This window comes from Pectinophora gossypiella, chromosome 9 (genome assembly GCF_024362695.1).
Source record: "Pectinophora gossypiella chromosome 9, ilPecGoss1.1, whole genome shotgun sequence".
Lineage (NCBI taxonomy): Eukaryota > Metazoa > Arthropoda > Insecta > Lepidoptera > Gelechiidae > Pectinophora > Pectinophora gossypiella.
In genome coordinates this window covers 5,426,511-5,448,757 of record NC_065412.1, presented here as the reverse complement: position 1 = coordinate 5,448,757, position 22,247 = coordinate 5,426,511, and the positions used below count along the sequence as shown (strand labels likewise).

Genomic DNA, 22,247 nt, shown 5'->3' with positions numbered 1-22,247 from the left:
TGGAGAGTGGGGTTCTTGATGTGAATCGTTCAATTTAACCGATTCCAAAACTGGGCTAATACATGATGACGCAGATTAGTATAGTAACTCCCACGAGCTTCTAAAGGCGATAAATCCGGTTTATTAGAATGTAAGATCAGTTCAAACACGCGTATTAAGTTAAACGATTCCGTCCTAAATTTTACGTTCGTAAAGCGAAGATGTCTTTACGCCAGAGACATAAGCCGACGCCGAGAACGTCAGTTTTATTATGGAATATAAAACGCTTTGTAACTACATACATTAGATTGTAACTTTATGCATTCGGTTTATGTTGAACACATTTATCATTAATATTATATGTAGCTACACTTTATTATAACCGTTATACATTTTAAATACTTACTTCCGAAAAAATATTTTTTTTCATCAATTTTACTTAATTCAGTTGATATTCTGAATTTCTGATGTTCATAGTCAAACGTTTTCAGTGATGCACGCATGTCGCATCTGTCTGTTAAAAGCCTTAAGGCCACCGCGCGGCGCATGCCGTGCGCGGGCACGCAGCGCATTTTGGCTGCGTGTATATTAACAATGTGGGTCTTACATTTCCTTTGGACTACACGAAGACACAGGCACGACTATGTACTATGTATCGCTATACGTGCCACGCTTGGCACCACACGGAGAAGCTACGCACGTGCCACTGCAATCCACGGACACGGGCTTCTTTGCAGGAGGCATTTACATAGTCGTAGGTCATACTCGTGTACTCCAGTGGAAACGTAGATCCACGTCGAGTGCGTCGAGCTGTGTAACCGCCTATTCGAGGAAGCCACGCATGTATCAATAACGTCAACTCAAGCCTAGCCGTGTGTTGCTGTGGACACAACCACATACATTTTTCTTACAAAGCGAAGCTTAATACACGTGCGTAACTTCTCTGTGCATAGCGGTGGGTCCGCGCCTTTTAAAAAAGTATTATTAGGGTAGTCCCCTCCGGTTGATTGAGGGGAGGCCTGTGCCCAGCAGTGGGACGTATATAGGCTGTTTATGTAAGGGTAGTCCACCTTTATTTTGTGATTGTAGTTTCCACGTCTTAGAGAGCATTCGCTTCATATTTGTTTAAGTTAGCAGAGAGCTTACGAAGCAATTCCCGGTGATTTATAGCACAAATACTCTCAACGAGTCACACAATTTACAGTGTGATGGATTCGCTGCACTTTACACTCCATTTTATACATCTCGAAAGTAATGGAAGGTGATATGAGATCCGTTGTATGAAGTCACTAATATTTAAGGACATAAAAGAAAACCACTTCGGATTATAGGTAATACATTTTAATTTCTTAAAAATGATAATACACAAGCTTGAAGAAGGCTAAAAAAATATGTCGAAATTAGTAATAAATTGTGCAATAAGCAAAACATTATCTGTAGATCTAATTTTACATAACGACATAAATGCGTTAACAAAAAAATAATTACAAAATCACAATTTTTACATCAGACTAATGTAATATACTGGCATGTAGCAAGTACAAGTTTATTATGTGCTTAAATCAACCTATATATAGGTTTTAAAATATAAACATAACGGAGCTTCTTGAAACCGTTTACAAAGTAAACGAAGATGAAAAAAATGAGGATGTTCTATTTTCTATACACTGATAAGGCACTGGTATGAACGCCCCGAGAATACTACAGGCTCTGACACTGAACACAACTGGCTTGTATTCAACTTGATATACTTTGTACTCTTAGGCCTCGAGAAATATAAATAAGAACATGAAATAACAAAAAACAAACGTCATAATCCGATAAACTTCAACAGTAAATCAACCAACACATCGTAGCCTACTTATTCGAACTTGAGTATTAAATAAACTTGTAATTTTATAACATTCCGATAATTATTTTATCTTTGTATTAATTTAACATGCAAATATCAACATACCTTTCAATGAAACTTACAAAAATGTATTACAAATTTGATGCTGTATTTGTATATAAAAATGCGAAACGGAAGACTAAAAATGTAGACTATGTAAAAATGTAACAAACCTACAAAAAGTTAATCTTATAAATGCTTCGACTGTATAAGACAGAAAGCTCTATATTATCTCAAAGCGAGCTAGGAGACGAACTGGAATCTATAAACATGGGGATGTGTGATGTGTACATCTCTTAATATTATAACAATGGTTCGCGAAAGGTAAATCTACATAATATATTTCTATAATCTTTCCACTGCTTTGAAGTTCATTGGTGGGATAATTATTTACTTCACATATATGCACATACTCATTATACAAAGATTTTACATTGCATTCAATTCCGTTTAATGTACTCAAAATATATACCAAATGTATTTCCAATACACAGCACACGTAGAAAAAGTTTCAAAATATACAATCATACTTTCCAAAGCTTCCTAGGTTCAGACTTATACACTCAACAAAATAAACGTTCACTTAGAGTAGTTGGAGATTAGCGAAAGCCTTTAGGACTGACGTGGTGCAGGTTGCAGTAGTATGCGAAAGTAAGCAGCATAGTGCGATAATTGAATATAAGTAGAAAGAATTCGGCCACCCATTCGGTGGGGGAGATCCTTTCTACGGCCTCTAGTCAACGTTCCCGCATGAGTCGCTCGCACTGGGCCAGGAGGTACTTCTTCTGCTGGTCGTCGTAGAGAAAGATGACCTTGCCTGAGCCTGAGGTCGGGAACATACCAAGCACCTTCTTCTTGGCCGTGGGGATGTACACACCCTTGTTGACCGCCGTCGGCGTCTCCGGAATCTCGCGCCACAGGTAAGACCAGAGGATCTGTTGGACGTGGCCGATTTAGTGCTTAGTAAATACTGAATCAGTCAAACATCATACATCATAGAAGGGAAGCTAAAAGGAAAGAGAGGAAGAGGAAGATCAAGAAGAGCTTACGTGGAACATATTAAAGAAAAGGTTAACGTCGTGTCTTATAGGGGAGTCAAGGAATTGGCCTTTGATAAGACTGGAATGGAAATGCTACACCGACAAGAGCGTGGCTCTTAAATTGATGATGATGAAATACTGAATGATATGTGAAGTACCTACTTATTGAAAGGTACGAGAACAGCATAAACGGCACTCACAGGCTGTTCCCAATACGACTTCATCGATTTAGAAATGTGATACGGAATTTCTGACTTAAAGTTATGATTTGATAAAACTTTAAGGTCAACAACTTTTCGAGGTAAGTTCAGTATACATATTCTTTTCAAACATCTCGCGAGTTATTTGGAAATTACTTTTCAAAGCGCTCCGAGGTAATTTCATGAAATATTTACTAGTTATTGGATAGACGGGAGGCGATATTGGTGTATACATAATACATGACTCGTACCACGTAAACAACTCCGGTGGGATGAATCTCAACTGCAGCAGTATCAAATAAAAACACGAATGTATAGGAAAATATTTTCATAACAACAGCATTTTATTCAACGAAACTACACGATGCATCTTTCTTAAACGTTGTCGGTAATAATATTTACCGAGTACACAATAAGGAGCAACTACACCGACCATGCAGTTTGAGTCGTGCAAACTTCATATTTCCGTGAACAACATACACTTACTCATGAATCTACAAATTGTTTCATACCCCTTTCAAAAAAAAGAAATGGATATTGACAACACGATCCTTGTCAAAAAAAAATAATAATGGAGGAGTTAAAATGAAGGAACTAAATTACAAATAATACGGCTTTTAAAACAAGTTTCAGAGTAGACGTATTTTCTGTCTTTAAAATATATAAAGTTGAAAAAAATAGATGTGACCTGTGACCGATACATTTGTGTTTTTTAAAGTGTCTAATTTTTCTCGATGAAGTAGTCTAAGTTCCTATATATAGCCAACATTTTAGAAATGCATGCCAAAATGCGCCACGCACGGTAACCACATCAGAGGTACTTTCAAAAATTATGCCATTTATATAGTAAGACATACCTGCCAGCCGCCGAAGACTTGGTTCTTCTCGAGGTAGAATATTCTCTTGTCCGTGCACAGCACCACTTCCTTCTTAGGGATCACCCACACGTGAGCTTCGTACGAATCAGTCGTCACGTATTTGCCCTGTTATTGCAAGTAAAATTGTTATTCATAAGTAAAAATAATAGTCATCCAATTTTTTTTGACGTGACTTATTGTAGATTTGCCGCAAATGGTATTAATTACTTGACCGGAGTCGTCATCCTAGCATCTACTTATCTTATGTAGGATTTAAAAACACCGTAAAATAATAACTGAAAGATATGTATGTATTCCGTAACCGGAAACTTTCGTTGTTGAAAAAAAAAACATAAGTATGAAAAATGTCTTCCTTCAAGAACCTTTTCTCACGTTCATAAACATAATTGAAAATCCGTCACCCACGCCATTAAAATAAGTCTGGAGGAATAAAACCATAATTTCCTTTGGGAACGTCATTTATATCTGTCTGCCTAGACAATGAAGAAGCGACGTTCTAATGAGGGATGCCGGTGGACACGTTTGTAAGGAACAATTTAATTAAAAAATATTAAGGTTTTATTTGACACGGTCTGTTGACGAACAAGTTATAAGAAGATGGAAACCATTTGTCTTATTTCTATCATTCAAACTACCAGTCTGTAGAGAAAATAAAAAAGTTCATAAAAAGCAGTGAAAATTAATAAAATGGTACTTTCAAATGATGATTTAAGCTCGGTGACGTGTGGGTATTTAGTTCATCTTGCGACGGATGTGACCTTATGTAATGTTTCAAATGAAACCTGGCGCAAATTTACCTCTTTCAGACTTGACTGTATATAATAATATAATCGTTCTGCCCTGTCTGTATATCTAGAACACAAATAGAACATAGTTATCTAAAAGGCTTATCTACGGACCTTTTCAAGTTCGAAGAGCATCTTGAAACCCTCAGCCTTGACGCGGGAGTACGGCCTGACGCCGGAGTCCACGGGCAGGTAGCGCGCAGGTCGCGTCTTGGTCACTTCCTCAGAAAGGTCCGCAGCCCTGCACGTAATACGAAATATTAGTCATATATATGTCGGCACTAATACCATTCAGATACCCAATGAGGTTTTCTGAAGTGACGTCACGTTTTGACAGCGCACATTGCTAAGATGGGAGATCTCCAAACGAACCTTGCCAAAGTGCCGCCAATTAGTGGCGTGAATTTCCGTAAAGCCCTCATTTGACATTATTAATAATTGTTTAGACCAGATGGAAGCGACAAGATTCAGAAAAATTCTCAAGCACCCTTATTGTTTACGCTCACTCATTTAAGTATTTTGAGGTAAAAGTTGTGAAACGGGACCTTGGAGCGGCGTGAAGATTCACGAACTCGTGGTGACGTATTGACGATGTGTCATGTCGAAAGTAAGATCGGATCTATAGATTCTGAAGATGAGATTTTTTTCCAAAAGATTGTTATGCCTCAAGCTCAAAACCATGTCCCAAGCGTCGTTTGACTATATTGGTTAATATTATAAACTCAGACATATAATCTTTATTGGTGAGAATGATAAGTTGTTATTCGTGAAAGATAACTTGCAGCAACACTTGCGAACGATGAATAACGCGGGATTCAACCGAAGGACGCAGTTGCGTGGTCAAATGTAAAATTGACCTTCAACATTTTACTAAACGTCAAAACACGAAATTACTATGGAATTTGTATGAAAAAGCAACCTGAGACGACATAGAAAAACGTGACAAAATGTCGCAAATTATTACATTTTTCGTAAATAAGTTAAATAGAAAAAATAAAAAGTTGTCACCTTTAGATCTGTCTTTATTATCTTTTACCTAGGAAATCACCCAATTACTTTGAATAAATGAGTCTGATGTCTGCGGATGTGTAGCTTAGTTAATAGTATTGGTATGTCTATTGGTTGATTCCAGTGTTATTGATTGCTATTATTAGTGTCATGCCACAAAGACTAGTATTGATGTTCAACGATGAACATTTTTAGAAATCAAAAAGCGAAACAACTTACAAAGTGTAAATTGTAAATATGTAAATGTAAATAAATATAAATCTTCGATCAAGGTATACTTGCTATAAAAATGAAAATTAACTAAGCGTATTCGTTACTAACCCTGGATCATATCCGTAATTTGCTCGAAAAATCAATCTTAGAATTTGTATTTCAATAAAAAAAAATAACCGTTTAACAGCATCGAGTGAGCCAGCGGCGAAGTCGACGACGCCGGCGGTGGGTCTAGCTACGAGCCCCACAGCCCCCTTGCCCAGACCCTTGAAGAATCCTTCCACGCCCTCTTCGCGCGCGCCCTCTATCGGCTTCGTGAACACGCCCGTCACTCCGTCGAATACACCCTGGTGAAATAAACATCATAAAGCTATGAACCCGTTCACTCCGATTCCACTTAAGCGGAATCGGAGTGAACGGATTGGAGAAGAACTTCGATATTTCCGCACTGCTATGAGTTGTCATACCAATCTCCACCCCGGTTTTGATCAAGTGAACGGGTCGTTCTTTTACATACAATACATAACACAGATTACTAAGTAAATATAAAAGTTTTTATTTGTATCAAGATTCGAGGACAAGAACTCCAACCATCTTACCATTACGAGCCCTTTGCCGCTTCTGGCGAGTCCTTCTTGCAAGTTGGCGGGCGGTTTGTTCATATTGTCACGCCGACGACGCTGATAATCCTAATTAGAAAAAAAAATGGTTATTTTACTGTGGATGACACAACAAATTTTGATAAAGTAATACGATCAATAACCAAACGTGCATAACAACATAATATCAGGTACAGGCTTCCCCTCTACCTACCGCAGGGTCTACAAAGCATATTCCACCACGCAGCTTCATTTGCGGGTTGGTGAAGGTGTTTGACCTAATAACCAAAAGTTTTGTAGCCGCGCGAAGGTGTCTGACTTGGCTTCACGACTTGTGTCACTGTGTGCCCCAACAGCGACCGCATACCCAGGAATAACTCTTCCCAACTGTAATATCCAATACCTTGTCGAGCGAGAGCGCGGCCAACCCGTGTCCCATGGCACCGGTGATGCGGCTGACGGCGCCAGCCGCGCCGCCCACCGTGTGCCCTACCAGTGACCGCACGCCCAGAAACAATCCCTCTGCGAACTCGCCTGGTCCTTGGATCGCGCCCTGTTCATCAAAGGTTAATCATCACGACAATGTCGATAACCTTATAAGTAACTGACGGTTCTGTAGTACTTTCTTTAGAGAAGCGATGAGGAGAGGATACGTACGGAGATGTGCAGGAATCGATCAATCACCACAAACGACATATCGTCTTCTCTTTCGCTCTGGAACACTGTAATTGGTTGATCGCGAGAGAGAAGCCGCTCTGTCACTCTCTTCCTCGTGGTCATTTTTGATTCGATTCGATTCCTGTACATCTTCGCGTTTCTCCTCTCCTCTTTAGTGGAAACCTTCCCATGGAGGTCCAAATTCATTAGCACGAATAGTACAGAGTTATCTCTTCGGTGTGGATGAACATATTATCTAATTACACTTTAGGTTCATATCTTTTGTCTAAATATCCAATAAACCTGAGACAGTAACATGGAACGGCATTTGCTACTAAAAATACATTCTTTTATAAATGGTACCCATTATAACAATCCTCAAAATATAAATCGGTTGACCTGGAAGGGCTCGTAGAAGAGATCTTCAACGCCCTTTTTCAGCCCGATGACGAGTCCGTAAGGGTTTCCGATCACATCCAGACCGAGCACCAACACATACAGCTGCTTCAGACCTTGCCCCACGTAGTGGTTCTGTACTTGGCTTATCAGCTCCTTCTGCGATAAGAACTCGTAGTTCCTTTCATAGTACGATAACCTGTGAGGAAATAATTATTACGGAATCATAATTTAGTTACGATACAGTGGATAAAACTTGCCGTCCTCCACTTACGACGATTGCAAGAAAGAGACAGCAATATTTCGATAGAATCCGCCCGCGCGAATCGGGTACGCCAAAATCAATACAATCGTTGACGTTGACCGCCAATTTATGACTTTATGCTCTTAACTAAAAGGGAGCAAATTCAAAGGAAGTAAGACCTAGATAGATATTTTGTGTTTCTTACATACTAATAGTGGGTTTCTAACAAAGCGGTGTGGAGAGGAACGGAGACGTGTGGAATCGATTAATCACATCGTTCGAAAGAGCGAGAGAGAAGACCATCTGTCGATATCACACTGCGCTCCGCTTTAATGATTCTGACACTTTGTCTCGTGAGTAAATAATAATATATTATGATCTTACTTGAAGACGACGTCGTTCATATCGGTGAGCGTAACCCCGATGCTCTGTAGGAGCGTGCCCACAAATGTCGGCAACTGAGTCGCTCCGCCCAGGGAGAACGACACGTGCACCTGGTCAAAACACAGAAGTTAAAAACTTTAACTAATGCTTTATAGAGACACAATTTAGACCTAATTTTTCCAATTCTGTGGGTTATAACCTCAAACACATAAATACGAGTCTTTTCCGAGTAAATCCCCGATAATCAAATACAGATTAAGTTTGGATTTGAACGAAAAATAAAGCATGATACTCAATATAATCTCACGAGCTTATTCTTATTAGAAATATTTTGTCCAAAAACTAGTGCACTCTTCAATAGATTATGTAGCGAACACATACCTTAAGTGGAGACAAATGTAGGTTATCGTAGAAGTTTTTCTGGTCACTCGCTACTTCGATAGCAGCCAATGCCTCCAGCGGTTGATTCGCTTTAGTCAGGTCAAGTTGGAAGGCTTCCAGCTACGAAATATAAGTTTTATTATTACTCGGACATATTGACAAGTTAGTTTTTATTTATAAAATCGGAGTTCTTACCGCTTCTTCCTCCGTAAGTTGTCTTTGAGGGAACATGTCCATTAGTGCGTTGATAAGACCCATATCGACCTTGGAAGGAAAATATTCAAATTAATTAGTACTTTTAATATTTTAGGTTATTTCTTTACAATAAAATAGTGAATAATATAACAACTACATTATTACACACAAAGGAATTACAAGATACAAAAACAAAAGAAAAATTAAGAGTACATTAGGCGGCTCAATAGCTTTTTCCTTACCTTCACATGGAATTCCTGTATAAGGACCTTGTAGTACTTATACTGTCTCACTTTACTGTGCTCCATGGTCCGCTCCACTATCGATACCTCGATGAATGGCTTCATACCTGTCGACAAACATCCTGTTTCCTCATCTGTTGAAAAAAATTGGTACTGGTCAAAACATTTTGATCAAAAATTTAATTTATCTTGTTAGCACCGAAGCAACATCCTCGATTATTGACAAGTATATTATACGTAGACAATAAAATAAGTTTCATTATGCATTTATTTCGTGTGGATCAAGCGTTATCGTCGTCGTATCGGACCTGTCAAATCTTCAGGTTAGGTAAGCGGACCGCGTGAAAAATATTATCCCGTTTTTCCCGTTTCCCGCTAGGGAGATGAAACAAGCGTTATCGTGAATGCACCTCATAGCAATGGAGGTATAAATGTAACTATGAAACTTAATTTATCATCTCTAACTGTATACTTAAATCAATAATCATGGAACATTAACAGAAACCAGTGCAGAAAAAATCCAGTCAGTGCATTAATAAACATTTTTGTGCTAACAGTTGCCTGTTTTAAAAGAATCCAGTGCTTGTAGAAACCAGTGCCAACAGAATTCAATATCGATAGATTAAAGCGCTGAAATAGTAAAATAGTGGAAGAGTTAACTTCCAATAAAGAGCTGAAAAAGTAAGGTGACAAGATTCAAAACCGCTGGAGTGTGAAGGTTCAATATGAAAGACGAAAGATTATAGTGCAAGTGAGGAGTAAGCAGAGGTGTATTCTAATAAGAAAGGGATATAATTGTCTAATTCTAATGTTACCGTGGGCAAGTGCGACGGATCGCGGCGGTGGGATTGGCGCCAGCACCACGGGGAATGTGGGCAGCGGTAGTTGTTGATCTATCTGCAGTCGGTGAAGGCGCGCGTGCAGGCGTACTGAGTGTGCCGTGGTGCCGTACGAAGCCCACAGCCCGGGCTCTAGAGTGCGTCGTAGCAGACGCACTGATGGCTTCAACACGCGCATCTCTTCGAAATCCACCTGGGCATATATAGTGATGCTATGTATTTACTTTTATTTAGTAGGAATAAATTTAAAACAAGTTCCGAATTCAATTTCCAAATTGTTCATTGTGAAGCGTGTGTCTATTCGTCAGCTTATGCCAATGAGTTACGTTGTTTTCTATGGAGGGTTTTGTTTTAATCGCTGCGGAAGAGGGTTGACTATATTTGAATCGTATCAATTTTGAGACGTTAAAAGCTGTTATCAATCTGTAGCTAGAAGAGATCGCTAGAGCCAGAAATATTTTTTAATGAAACAGCCAATTTTATACATGCTATCATCTTCATCTTTCTTTCGACATGCAATAGGCTAGTTTCCAATTAGTCAAATCAGTTACTTTTGACTAAACCTCAAAACACGAAATTAATATGGAATTTGTTTGAAAAAGCAACCTGTAACGACAAATTGACACACTTATACATGTTTCTTTATTAAAATTCGTAAAAGAGTTAAATAGAAAAAAAGAAACTTTTTTGTCACCTTCAAATCTCTCTTTAATTAGTAATCAGAATTTCATAATTTATTGTTGCCCTAGGAAACTACCTAATTCTTACCTCAGTTTTCTCATCAATGGCGACAACAGGACTGACAGGATCGTCGCTGACCATCTTCTCTGTCATGTAACGTTGATAAGCTTCTTCGTACTGAATTAACTTGGCTCCTTCTATTTTCTTGTACCGCCGCGCGCCCACTTTGCACTGCTCCCAAATTATTCCAGAACTGAAATATAGATTCTTCTTAAACAATCCAATCATTTATATTGTAATCATTTATCCTACTATATTTTCCAATCTATATGATGTAAGGCACGAGATTGAACAAATGGGGAACATTTTCAACTGGTAACTTCTTATAGCTCGACAATTTGGGCTCATAAGGCCGATGCCCGACCACGCCATGATGTCAAAGTTAATACACGAATTTCCGAGCACAAATATTTATTTATGCTAAAAGTCTATTACGCACACGCAGCGACAAAACTTGAAACCACATCATCTCCCTAACGTTATCCCGATTCTCACGGAGCCTGCTTACTTAACCTAAAGACTTGACAGATCCAGTTTTTTACAGAAGCGACTGCCCGTCTGACCTTCAACCCGCGAAGGGAAAACCAGACCTCATAATGAAAGTCAAGCGTACTTCCAACTACTACCACGGCTCAACCCTAACTTGAAACCAGTCATATACAAATATAACGATAAATACAAACTTGGATATACTGATGTAGACAATCTCCTGCATCTCAAAGTCGTTCACGAGTGACAGTCCCAGGCCTTGCATGGAGAGTACGATCTCGGTGTCCACCAACTCTGCCTCTCCCACGGTGTGAGCCCCGCTGGCTAGCATGGCGTCTTCGGTGAACAAGATAACGCGCTGAAGACCGTCCAAGAACGATACCCAGTACAGCTTCTTTATATCATTAATCCTGGGGAATTATTTATTTTATTAATAAGCTACACAAACAGAACGAACAAGGAATCTGTCAGAAAAATCTTTTGAAATTTCATAGGCAAACGTATTCGTTTGCCTATGAATAAATCAGATCTAAATCCAATAAGTACCAAAATAACATGTATGACTTACATGAAGTGGCCAATTCCGTCTTGTCTTAGTTCGTTTTCGATTTCCTTTCGCTTGTAACCTTCGAATATCAACTTCTGCGGCCCTGCGGGGTTGTCCCACGCGTACAGCATTCTATGCATTGGCGGTATATTTCTGCAATAAATTATAAAAAAAAATCACAATATTTTATATAACCAGATAGCTACTTGGTAAGCAATAGCTATGTTTTACTCAATATTCATTCTAAACAATCAAGCCATTATAAAGCATGTGAAGTGTTAGATAATGGGATGATAACGTGTCACATTGCGTACGTCATATATATGTTAGCCAAAGCTAGCTAGCTGCAAGCAGAGTGTATTAAATAAACAACAACTGTAACAAATAGTAGCTCATGGATAACAAAAATCCCGTTTATTTTAGGTATTACTTCGCGTTCGACCTTGATCGCATCTGTTAATAAGTGACGATGCGATGTGAAATGCTTATACAGATTAGCCTTGAAGACTTATTTCTACCCGTGGTCGTTTTACCTAACGTTGACGTTCTCCTTCTCGTAGACGGTGACAGGGAAGTCTGAGAAGTTGATGAGCAGCGCGGGTGCGTGTCCGTCGCGGTACTGCTGCACCGTGATGTACGTGCCGCCCTCGCTCAGGGCCACCTCCACGTGCAGACCGCCGTACTGGGAATACAATGCGTGTGTTATAGGATTGTGGTGCAAGGCGCCTCTCATAGCGGTGTTTAATCTTTTGCGGACGAAATTTTCAGACACAATAGTAAAACAATAGTGTTCGGATTTTAAACGGACATGCGGTATTATGACTTAAAATAAGAGATTTATAAAAGACTAGTCCCCTGTAAAGCTAACACTTTCAAGATTTCATATTATGTTTTTTTTAGTATGATGCCCAATGTAATAACATTGACATTGACCTTGAATGAATAATAGCAGGATGAATTAGATAAAACAATAAAGATCTGATGTTTTTGCTGAGAACAATTGCAAATAATGATTAAGGGGACGTGGACTTTTTCAATAATACTTCACCATGCCAAAATACATATAATTTAAAATACTTACCACATTATCAAGTTTTAAGCAAGTACTGTGCTGTTCGGTGTACAGGAACGGGGCACAGTTTTCAGAGGAGCAAGCCGCTCGTAATAGCAGCAGTTTTTCTTCCTTCTCTATAACTGGCCATAGAGGAGCGCTTGAATTCTTTTCCACCTATAAGAGAAAAAGGTTTATAGAACTACTGGTTTTAACATCTGGAACTTAAGTAGCACCATCCAAAAAAAATAGTTTTTCATTTTGTAAAATTCATAATTATTCAAATCATTACTAAAACGTTTATCCAGAATCAGCAAACATACCGTCTGCCAAGGGTCCGCTGATCTATGCATCTCCTGATACTGGATGTCGAAGGGTGCCTCGTTGATGATCAGGAAGAACGGCGTGAAGATCACCATCTTCGTCAAACTGTTGAACGTCAGCTGATTCGTCACAGCCACCTAAGTAAAGAGATGTAAGTGTGAGAAGTAAGTAGGTAAGTTTATGAATATTGTGAGTGATATGTGAAAAAGGCTTAGGGTGAGTGAACGAAAAGAACAAATGGCAAAGTAAAATATTTCTACACAATTGAAACCGTTCAACGTTCAACATAGTCTCTTATATCGATATTAAAAACGCAATTACAACTCATGAACATAAGTACAAATAGGCAACATGTTAAAGGAAGTAATTCATTTCCCCAACATAAATGTGGAGTAATCATCTGATCATCCCTGTATAGGATTTTCACCTCGTCGAAATTATATAAGAGTTGTACCTGGTAAGTTCTGCCTTCGAGCTTGCAAGTGACGACACCGGAACTGCCGGGCACATCGAGCGAGAACTTATCTGACCACTCGCCAAACTCGAGTCGGATCGCAGCCTTCTTTTTACCGAAGAAGTTCTTCGCACGGAAGGAGAATAATATCGGCTCCTTGTAGTCCTTCGGGTGGAAGATCACGTTGCCGGTCTCGTCCACGTTCTGCAACCAACCGTCAGCTAGCCATTTTATCTCTCAACGATCCATGGGCAACCTGTGTTTCAGTGCTAAACTGATAAGTAACTGATAATAATCATATTTCTGGATAGAATTTCTTCTCGATGTCTAAATTCCTCTTCTTTAAAGAATGATTCTGAATTACAAGTCCATTTCGTCTGTTCTAATTGAGTTATAGTTGGCATTAATTTTATAAGTACGCCAATAAATATGATTACACTGCTAACAGATATTGTATCCTCAAGTCACAGATTTACAGGTATACCCAATTTTTAGCAAAAACTCTTATTATCTACTACACCACAACCAAATGTTTCTCTTGTTAATTGTGCATTTTTTAAATGATGTAATGTTTCAGTTTTTTATTTAGAATGCATTATCCAGTACCACAAGTGAGACTTATCTAGAAATCTATCTTATGAAAATAAGCCAATGAATTCAAAATTATTGTTCATGCGCGTTTCGTGCAATTAGTTAAGTAAAATATGTTTAAGTAAACCTATGTAAATAAAATTAAAATACTTAACCGGATAAATTAAACCACAGTGCTGCGTTTTAAATAATATTATTTAGTATTAAGCTAGAGGCATGTAAGGTCATCCTTGTCCAACACGTAAGTCATCCCTGTTAAACATAAAGTCATCCGATCGCATCCAATATGTATGTTTTAATTCTTACATAACATAACCCCAATGGCCAAGTCTTACAGAACTGGAACTGTGAAAGATAGCAACCTACTCAACACATTCATTCACTTGCGTATACATAATTGTAAAAGAATAACCGATGCAAAGTTTGATAGACTGAGCCCAGCGACATGTTTTATAGAATACGCATATGAGAATGCCTGCGTCGTCTTTCGCTGTTCATTCTAAGTACAGTCTGTGCGTTTGTTTGTACACAGTGACCACAGCCGTATACACCGACATTAAGGAGATAATGTTGTTCTCACCGTAGATGGAAAACACGATGGTCGGCATTTACTGCAACGCGAATGTTTAATCTGGAATAACATTACACACCTATACTGGCTTAAGCAACGGATAGCGGGGAAACAACAGTTTCTAGTTCGAATATACCCATTACATTTAGTTATTAAGGCACGAACTAAACGATTTTGATGAAAAAATAATACATAATTATAACTAATCTGCATTATGACGTCGTAAGTCGGCATCTTACCGAATTTGAACACTATTCTATTCCTACATGACGCAACCCGAACCAACACAACATGCCACAATACAAAAATACATGTACATAGATAGCAGATGGCAAATTAAAATTTAGATAAGTCACAACGTATCTCAGAATGTGGTGGTTAATCAGACAAAATAATATATTATTGAGTAGCTTTTTCGGTTTAAAAAACACCCAATTCTAAGACGAGTTGCGAATTCTATGACAAAACACGTTAATAATAAAGCTTTGTTGTTAATCTATGAAGCCGATGTAAAGAGAAACCTAGAATAAAAGCCGATTAAATCAAAGAGCATCATTTGAAACTGCAAATAAATCAAAATAAAGGGCAGAAGGGGGCTATACTTAATATTATAAACGGATCTCAAAGATACCTTGCTGGGTGTTCCGGAGTCTTTTTCTGGTTTCTTTGATTTCTGCAAGGACGGAATACGGCTTTGTCATCACGAATAGCTTCATTTGTTCAAAATTGTGGCTTTTTACCAGTTTAAAAAAAATACGAGAAATAAAACAATAATGAATGACGATGATATTAACAACCAACACACGTTAGTTACAGGTACATTGAGCTTTTTACAGGTGTTTTTCTTTTTTTAACTTGACAAATGTCCTAAAAAATATTTACAGACGACAATCTGAATCCTTGAAGGTAAATATTATGTTTTATTTGTTTGTTCTTCAAGATAATCAACAAGTTACAGCATTTATGTTTCAAACTCATTTGCTTACAAAACATTGTATACGAATACTTGATGGTGTTTCGAAGGTGAAAATCATTACAATCTCTATAGTACAAACCTTTGTACTTCATAATTTGAAGGCTAGACATTACAGTTGTTAATACATATAAGGACATTAAATATTCTCACCCACAACATAAAAAAGACGCCCCACAAATACATAATTCATATTTTAAAATAATACTACTACTGGAAACCTTAGTATAGTAGGGTAGTTTCCAACTAGTCAAATCAGTTACTTTTTACTAAATGTCAAAACACGAAATTACTATGGAATTTGTATGAAAAAGCGTAGCAACGTCATAGAAAAGTAACAAAATGTCGCACTTATTATTATATTTTTCTTTATTAAAATTCATAAATTAGTTAAATAGAAACAAGAAAACAACTGTCTTTATTTAGTAATCCGAATTTCATAATTTATCTTTGACCTAGGAAACTACCCAGTTTATGTTAAAATAAATACTCCCAACACAAGTACTATATACGTATATAGAAATGCAAGCTGGGGATGAAAATCAGCTTACATCCTAATTTAACTAGACCGGATTCTAGACATAATAGTCATATCTACAATTTGGATTGGATTTTATAAGAATATAGATATTTCGGTTTTCGACACTCTTACAAGAGACTTTATAGTTTCCATTGTATATCGCCTTGAATTATGTTAAAACCTGTAGGTAAGAAACGAAAAGGCCTATGGCGGACCTCAATTACAGATGCTTATTCACTGTAACCTTGAATAGGTACTCCAACATTCTTTTGTTTTACGCCCGCGGCACGGGCGCAAATTATATCGCAGGCCAATAGCCGTACGACGTTTATCCATATAGTGTGTCTATTGGTCACAACCCGCGATATAAACCGCAACGCACGCGGCGCAAAACCTGCGCCGCCCGTGTTGGAAACGTTTGTGACAGGATGATCCAGACCTACACTGTTCGCATTAAAAAGGGAAGGGGTTATGTACATTACGGACTTACCCTATAACTGAGTGTGAACCCTGTCTTGTTGAGCATCCAGAAGGGGCAATATAGTGAGAGTAACTGGGTTCCTTCCTGATCAACGCTGTGCATTCCAAGGTCGAGGGTCATCAGCGCCGGGCTGTCATGTGACTCGAAAGACCACACCGATAACTCGGTCTCTTCGTCCGGCAAGTTCTTCGTGCAAACCCAGCACTTGTCTAGGTAGTTTTCTATCTGCAATTCCAAAAATTCATCATAGACGTATTGATATGTCGTTAAATACCGCATTAAAAATTGCTTCGTTAGAATGACGGCTGCTAAAACACACACAGATAATATAGTATCTTTTTATCCTACTGTCATTCTAATCAAGATATTTTCAATAGGGTACTAAAGTGAAAGCGTAACCGGAGGTATATCTATTTAATTTATTGGAATATGAGGATTAACACACCGACGCGACACTTCTATTAATATTCTGCTGTCCTATTACAGATTCGTTATAAACATGCATGTATTCTGCAACGAGAACTCACAGCGTTCCCCTTTTTTCACGAAGAAATGGAAATCTACCCGAACACATATCCTAAAAGTTAAAGAAAACATTGCGTTTACGGGTTACGTATAAAGATAGAAATACCAACACACTCACCATAATAACGATAGAAGCTCTATTCGGGGATAGATGCGACAGGTGGAACATCTCTCCAGGCTGGAAATGCTGCGTGCGGTTGAGACCGAGTTGCGACACGATGATCGGCACGGGCAGACAGTTCTGCATCTTTACCGCGGGTTTCAACACAATGTCGTAGCAAGATGAGGCGAATGTCTGCCGGTTGGTATGCTCGAAGAATACTTGCTCCATCGTACCTACGGCCTGGTAAGCGGATAAGGATTTTAAACCACACAAATACATAAGTTCGGTCGCACCAGCTCGTACCCAATATTCACTCTCCCATAGTACTTGTAAGTTCGTACATGTACGTTAATCTAATTTCGTACGTGTACGAATCCGTCCAAGGTACGACCGTACTAAAAGGAGAAACTGACTAGCACGTCGACCCACAATGTACACAAGCTTGCCACCATAATATACAAGATATATACCAGGACAAAGATTACATTACAACAGGAAATATACAACTTAAAAGTGAAATTATTCCTATTACCTTGAGGTAGAATTTCTCGCCGCTGTGTTTGTCCTTGGAATCACACTGTAGCAATTTAGTTATTTTCACTTCTTGTTGAAGTTCACGCCATATAAAAGGTGATACCGATACAGTGAAACCTGAAAACATAAAACGATAAAAAATACTTTCAATACTTTGTTCAAACGAAATAGTCTTTCGAATTTTTTTATAGTGAAAATGTCCCATTGCCCTGTCAAAGGTTTTCCCCACTTTTCCATCCTTCTCTCTCCCGAGCTCTTCACTCTTTCTCGAAGGCATCCAGGTATTTTTCCAACGCTTCCTAATCCTGCCTATACCTCGGCGTTCATTTAGCGTCGATTCTGTGACTGATTTCGGCCACCTATCTGCATTGTATTACTTGCAGCTTCCATTCCATTAGGTACTATTAAACAGAACGTCTAGTTCAGTGCAATTAGCGATTATATTTCAGTTTTCTGTCGAAGTCCAGAAGCCAGCTGTCACGATCTTTAGCTTAGTGACGTATCAGTCGAGATTAGGCGAATTGATTCTGTTTTATCTAACAGTACTGTGGACAGTTTATACTGTACCTTCAACAGAAAAGAATATCTCAGCGGTGGGCGTGTGCACGGCCTGCAGCGGCAGGCGCAGCACGTCACCCGGCTTCACATCGCCCAGCAACCGCACCTCGTTGCCGCGCAGCGTCATGAAGTATACTGACACGTTCACCGACAGCTGGTTTAGAACCTAGAAACGAAGTACAGGATCAGCAACCAGTTTCTCCTAGAATCCAGAGGCGAATGAGAAAATTCACCAAAAACAAAACTGGTAGAAATTAGTTATCATGGATTAACTTGTTGAAGTACAATTTGACATTTTTGAATCTACGTCGTTTCGCAAAGTACTCTCTCTCTCTCTTTATTTAAGAGCTGCGCTCTTGTCGGTGGAGTAGTCACCTTCGCAAAGTACTGACTGGGAAGAAATGACAAGAAACTGTGGGCACCTGTACGGGGTTATAGTTAAAAAGAGAGATGTCACCCAGACCTGCACAACACTCCGCAAGTATATCTGTACGGCGGCATCTTGCATGACAATCTCGGAGATGAGCCCACGAGGCTCGGTGGCGGCCACGTGGGGCACGTTGCGCTCCAAAGTCGACGACGTGTGGTTGCGGCCGATTGGGAAGTACCGCTTGTCTGCACGCTCCACGGGGATCAACACATCTTCGTCCAGCTCTATTATCTGTTGACAACCAGTTATAGCGAGTCGATATCGTAAGATGAAGTTATAATGAGGGACTTATTTTGTTGAAATTTAGTTCTGTGCAATAAAGAAGAAGAAGAAGAATTTGATTTGATTTGACTTTCCAGGTTACGTTCCCAAAAAATAATATAGATGGTGCTGTACAGATTTGCCTTTGTTTAAACATCTAATTTCATGGATAACAGACATATGTATCTTTTATCTTTATTTTTGGGTATACATGACCCTTGTTATCACACCCAGGCACAACATATATTCCATCCTTTTTTTTCTTTCATCCATTATTATATAGGTAGCAACGCAAAGCAGCTTCTGTCATCAGATTATTATTTTAAATTAAAATAATTATGTACCAGAGCAATATGAAAATAGGTAATTATCAAGCCATCTATATTATATTTGGGCAATGTAGCTTGGAAAGTCCCTCTTTGTTAAGAGGTCGTACGATGCAGGTCAGACCATCTTATGATGGAAAGTTCTGAGTCTGTAAAACTTTCCAGTATAAGTTGGTCGAACCCACGTGAGGATCGCTTCACGTTACAATTATAATCTTATAACCTATTTACAGGATGATTAATTTGACAGGTGTCAAAATAGCAAACTGTCTATCTACTTTTTCTCTCGATATGAAATAACCAATAATGATAGAAACCAATCAATGAAAATGGAGCTGTAAACGAGATAAATCTGGATGAAAATCAGTTATGAAGCATGTTAAGACACACGGGCGAGGACCTGGATTGGTTATGGATGTATAAAACTTTAAATTTGATATATGAAATACCTTAACTTGCAGCTTGAGTGGCGGCGGTGGTTCATTCAGTTTGAGCAGATTCAGTCCACCATGTTTTAGTTGCAAAGGTACGCTCGCACCCGGCTCCAATACTACTTCCCTGCAGGAAATATATACGAATAAACCCACTTTGAACAATATACGAGGGGAGGTCAAAAAGTTCGCGGAATGAAGGGGTTGGAGGGGATTGGTTTGCTCGTACAGGTAGCCGCTAGTTGCACACCTCATTAACAGTATATGTACCAAGTTTGAAGCAAATCGGGTCATTAACGTTTGAACTATCGACCAGCAAACAAGTGAATCGGGAAGAACTCAGCGAATATGGAGAAAATTGAACACCGCGCCGTCATTAAGTTCCTCACCAAGCAAGGAAAATCCGCTCAGACGATTTTTCAAGAGCTGTTACCAGTTTACGCGGACTCTGCCCCTGGTAAAACCATGGTTTACAAGTGGCATAGTCTTTTCAAGCAAGGAAGAGAGTCGATTGAAGATGACCCCCGCTCCGGACGGCCCATTGAGGCCACCACACCGGAAATCATCGAAAAAGTAGAGAAACTTGTATTAGAAGATACCCGCTTGAAGAAGAAGCAGCTTGTAGCAATGGTCGGTGTATCCGAAACAAGTATTTTAAATATCCTACATCAACATCTTGGGATGACTAAGGTCAGCGCAAGATGTGTTCCAAGAATGCTCACGCCACTTCAAAAAAGCGAGCGTGTCGAGTGTTCTCGCCAGTTTTTAGAGCTCTGTGGAGAGAATAAGGAAGAAGTTATGGCCCGGATTGTTACTGGAGATGAAACCTGGGTTCACCACTATGAACCTGAGTCGAAGCAAGAGTCGATGCAGTGGCATAAAAAAGGCACACCTCCTCCAAAGAAGTTTAAGGTGTCACAATCGGCCGGAAAGATCATGGCCACTATTTTTTGGGATACAGAAGGTATTTTGCTGATTGATTATAAAGATCGTGGTGTGACTATAACGGGACATTACTACGCTTCTTTACTGGATAGATTGAAAGAGGCTATCAAGGAAAAAAGAAGAGGAAAGCTGTCAAGAGGTGTGCTCCTTTTGCACGACAACGCACCCGTCCACACGTGCCATGTTGCGACGGCTGCCATTCACCGATGCGGGTTCGAAAAATTAAACCACCCGCCTTACAGTCCAGACTTGGCCCCCAGCGATTATTATTTGTTCCCAAAAATGAAAAAGGAACTGCGTGGACGAAAATTTGGCGATGATGAAGAAGTCAAGTCTGCAATTTCGGCCTATTTTGACAGCAAAGAGAAATCTTTTTTTTATGATGGAATAAACAAATTATTTGATAGATCCGGAAAATGTGTTAAGGTTAAGGGAGAATATATTGAAAAGGAAAAATAGTTTCGTGTTTAATTTCGACCCCCTTCCCCCTCATTCCGCGAACTTTTTGACCTCCCCTCGTACATAAGCATTATATACATCTCTATAAAATATCGATCCTGTATTTCAGAAAACACACACATACAAATTTCTTACTTGCAATTTATCCGTTCCGTTCTAGCAAAATGGCATTTATATGTAACTAGATCAATGTCTTTTCTCCCTATTTTCGAACTCCAAAGAATTACTATTATAATTTTACATTTGTCCATTTTCGAACGATAATGGAAAATGCATAATTTTTAATACTTTAATCGACTATACTATCGCAATATATAATTATTGCTAACGTTGGGAGTAGTACGCACCTGTAGTTTTTATCGGCCTGTTCCGATGTCAAGAATACAGTGAAATCGTTGTTTTCTTCCAGCAACAGTTTCGCAGTGAGCCCGGTACTATTGTGAAGCACGTACGGAGCGCTCGCCGTTTTCTTTGGTTTCTAAAACATATTCGTAAATAATCTACATAACTTTGGTTAGCAGCTAAAAGGCAGGACCTTTTAGCAGGACTTATGGAGCATGAGAGATGTTTTCACTTAAAACTATTGGCAATAAGCCTCAGGGCATGTGTTAAAGATTGTAGATCAAGTGTTGAAACTAAGGATCCATGTCTTAAAATATGTGGGAGTAATAAAGTGATATTAGTCTTCGAGTCTTAAAATACATAGCAATGAATTTTGTACTTACCTCCATTTTGGACTTTGATGACGACACATCCACAGATTCCGTAGCCGCCGAAAACGAGTTTCCTAACTGGGTGAGTACCTGTACAATAACAATTAAGTAAAATTATATCCAGTTAGGATCAGAAAATCGGAACTGTTATACTCAAGGGTATACCATATAATCGTTTACGAGATGGGCTTAGTATATAGTGGAAAACGCAAGAAACAAAAACGTACTTAAGGCACAATTTTACCATCAGCAAATTTTTAAATGTCGATTTCATCAGGACACTCTACCG

General features: G+C 38.9%; 1 protein-coding gene across 7 annotated transcripts in view; it reads right to left on the bottom strand.

Annotated features, from left to right (window-relative positions):
• Positions 1-1,304: 1,304 nt before the first annotated feature.
• The window catches only part of LOC126369849 (intermembrane lipid transfer protein Vps13), a 45,359-nt gene continuing 24,416 nt past the window's right edge, over positions 1,305-22,247 (bottom strand). The window contains exons 33-61 of one of the 7 annotated variants that reach the window (XM_050014413.1): positions 21,971-22,048; positions 21,593-21,723; positions 19,860-19,968; positions 18,857-19,054; positions 18,403-18,559; positions 17,834-17,952; positions 17,317-17,541; positions 16,683-16,898; positions 15,331-15,372; positions 14,709-14,759; positions 13,538-13,741; positions 13,083-13,220; positions 12,790-12,936; positions 12,242-12,390; positions 11,730-11,861; positions 11,356-11,571; positions 10,700-10,865; positions 9,908-10,124; positions 9,093-9,226; positions 8,851-8,919; positions 8,656-8,775; positions 8,275-8,384; positions 7,650-7,845; positions 6,997-7,146; positions 6,594-6,683; positions 6,172-6,341; positions 4,888-5,014; positions 3,968-4,093; positions 1,305-2,805 (exon numbers count right to left, since the gene is read on the bottom strand). In XM_050014413.1, the coding sequence (XP_049870370.1) occupies positions 2,608-2,805; positions 3,968-4,093; positions 4,888-5,014; positions 6,172-6,341; positions 6,594-6,683; positions 6,997-7,146; positions 7,650-7,845; positions 8,275-8,384; positions 8,656-8,775; positions 8,851-8,919; positions 9,093-9,226; positions 9,908-10,124; positions 10,700-10,865; positions 11,356-11,571; positions 11,730-11,861; positions 12,242-12,390; positions 12,790-12,936; positions 13,083-13,220; positions 13,538-13,741; positions 14,709-14,759; positions 15,331-15,372; positions 16,683-16,898; positions 17,317-17,541; positions 17,834-17,952; positions 18,403-18,559; positions 18,857-19,054; positions 19,860-19,968; positions 21,593-21,723; positions 21,971-22,048 (4,185 nt within the window). In that variant the 3' untranslated portion in view covers positions 1,305-2,607. The remainder of the gene's footprint in view (positions 2,806-3,967; positions 4,094-4,887; positions 5,015-6,171; positions 6,342-6,593; positions 6,684-6,996; positions 7,147-7,649; positions 7,846-8,274; positions 8,385-8,655; positions 8,776-8,850; positions 8,920-9,092; positions 9,227-9,907; positions 10,125-10,699; positions 10,866-11,355; positions 11,572-11,729; positions 11,862-12,241; positions 12,391-12,789; positions 12,937-13,082; positions 13,221-13,537; positions 13,742-14,708; positions 14,760-15,330; positions 15,373-16,682; positions 16,899-17,316; positions 17,542-17,833; positions 17,953-18,402; positions 18,560-18,856; positions 19,055-19,859; positions 19,969-21,592; positions 21,724-21,970; positions 22,049-22,247) is intronic. The other 6 variants (XM_050014414.1, XM_050014416.1, XM_050014417.1 and 3 more) reach the window with 6 other exon arrangements.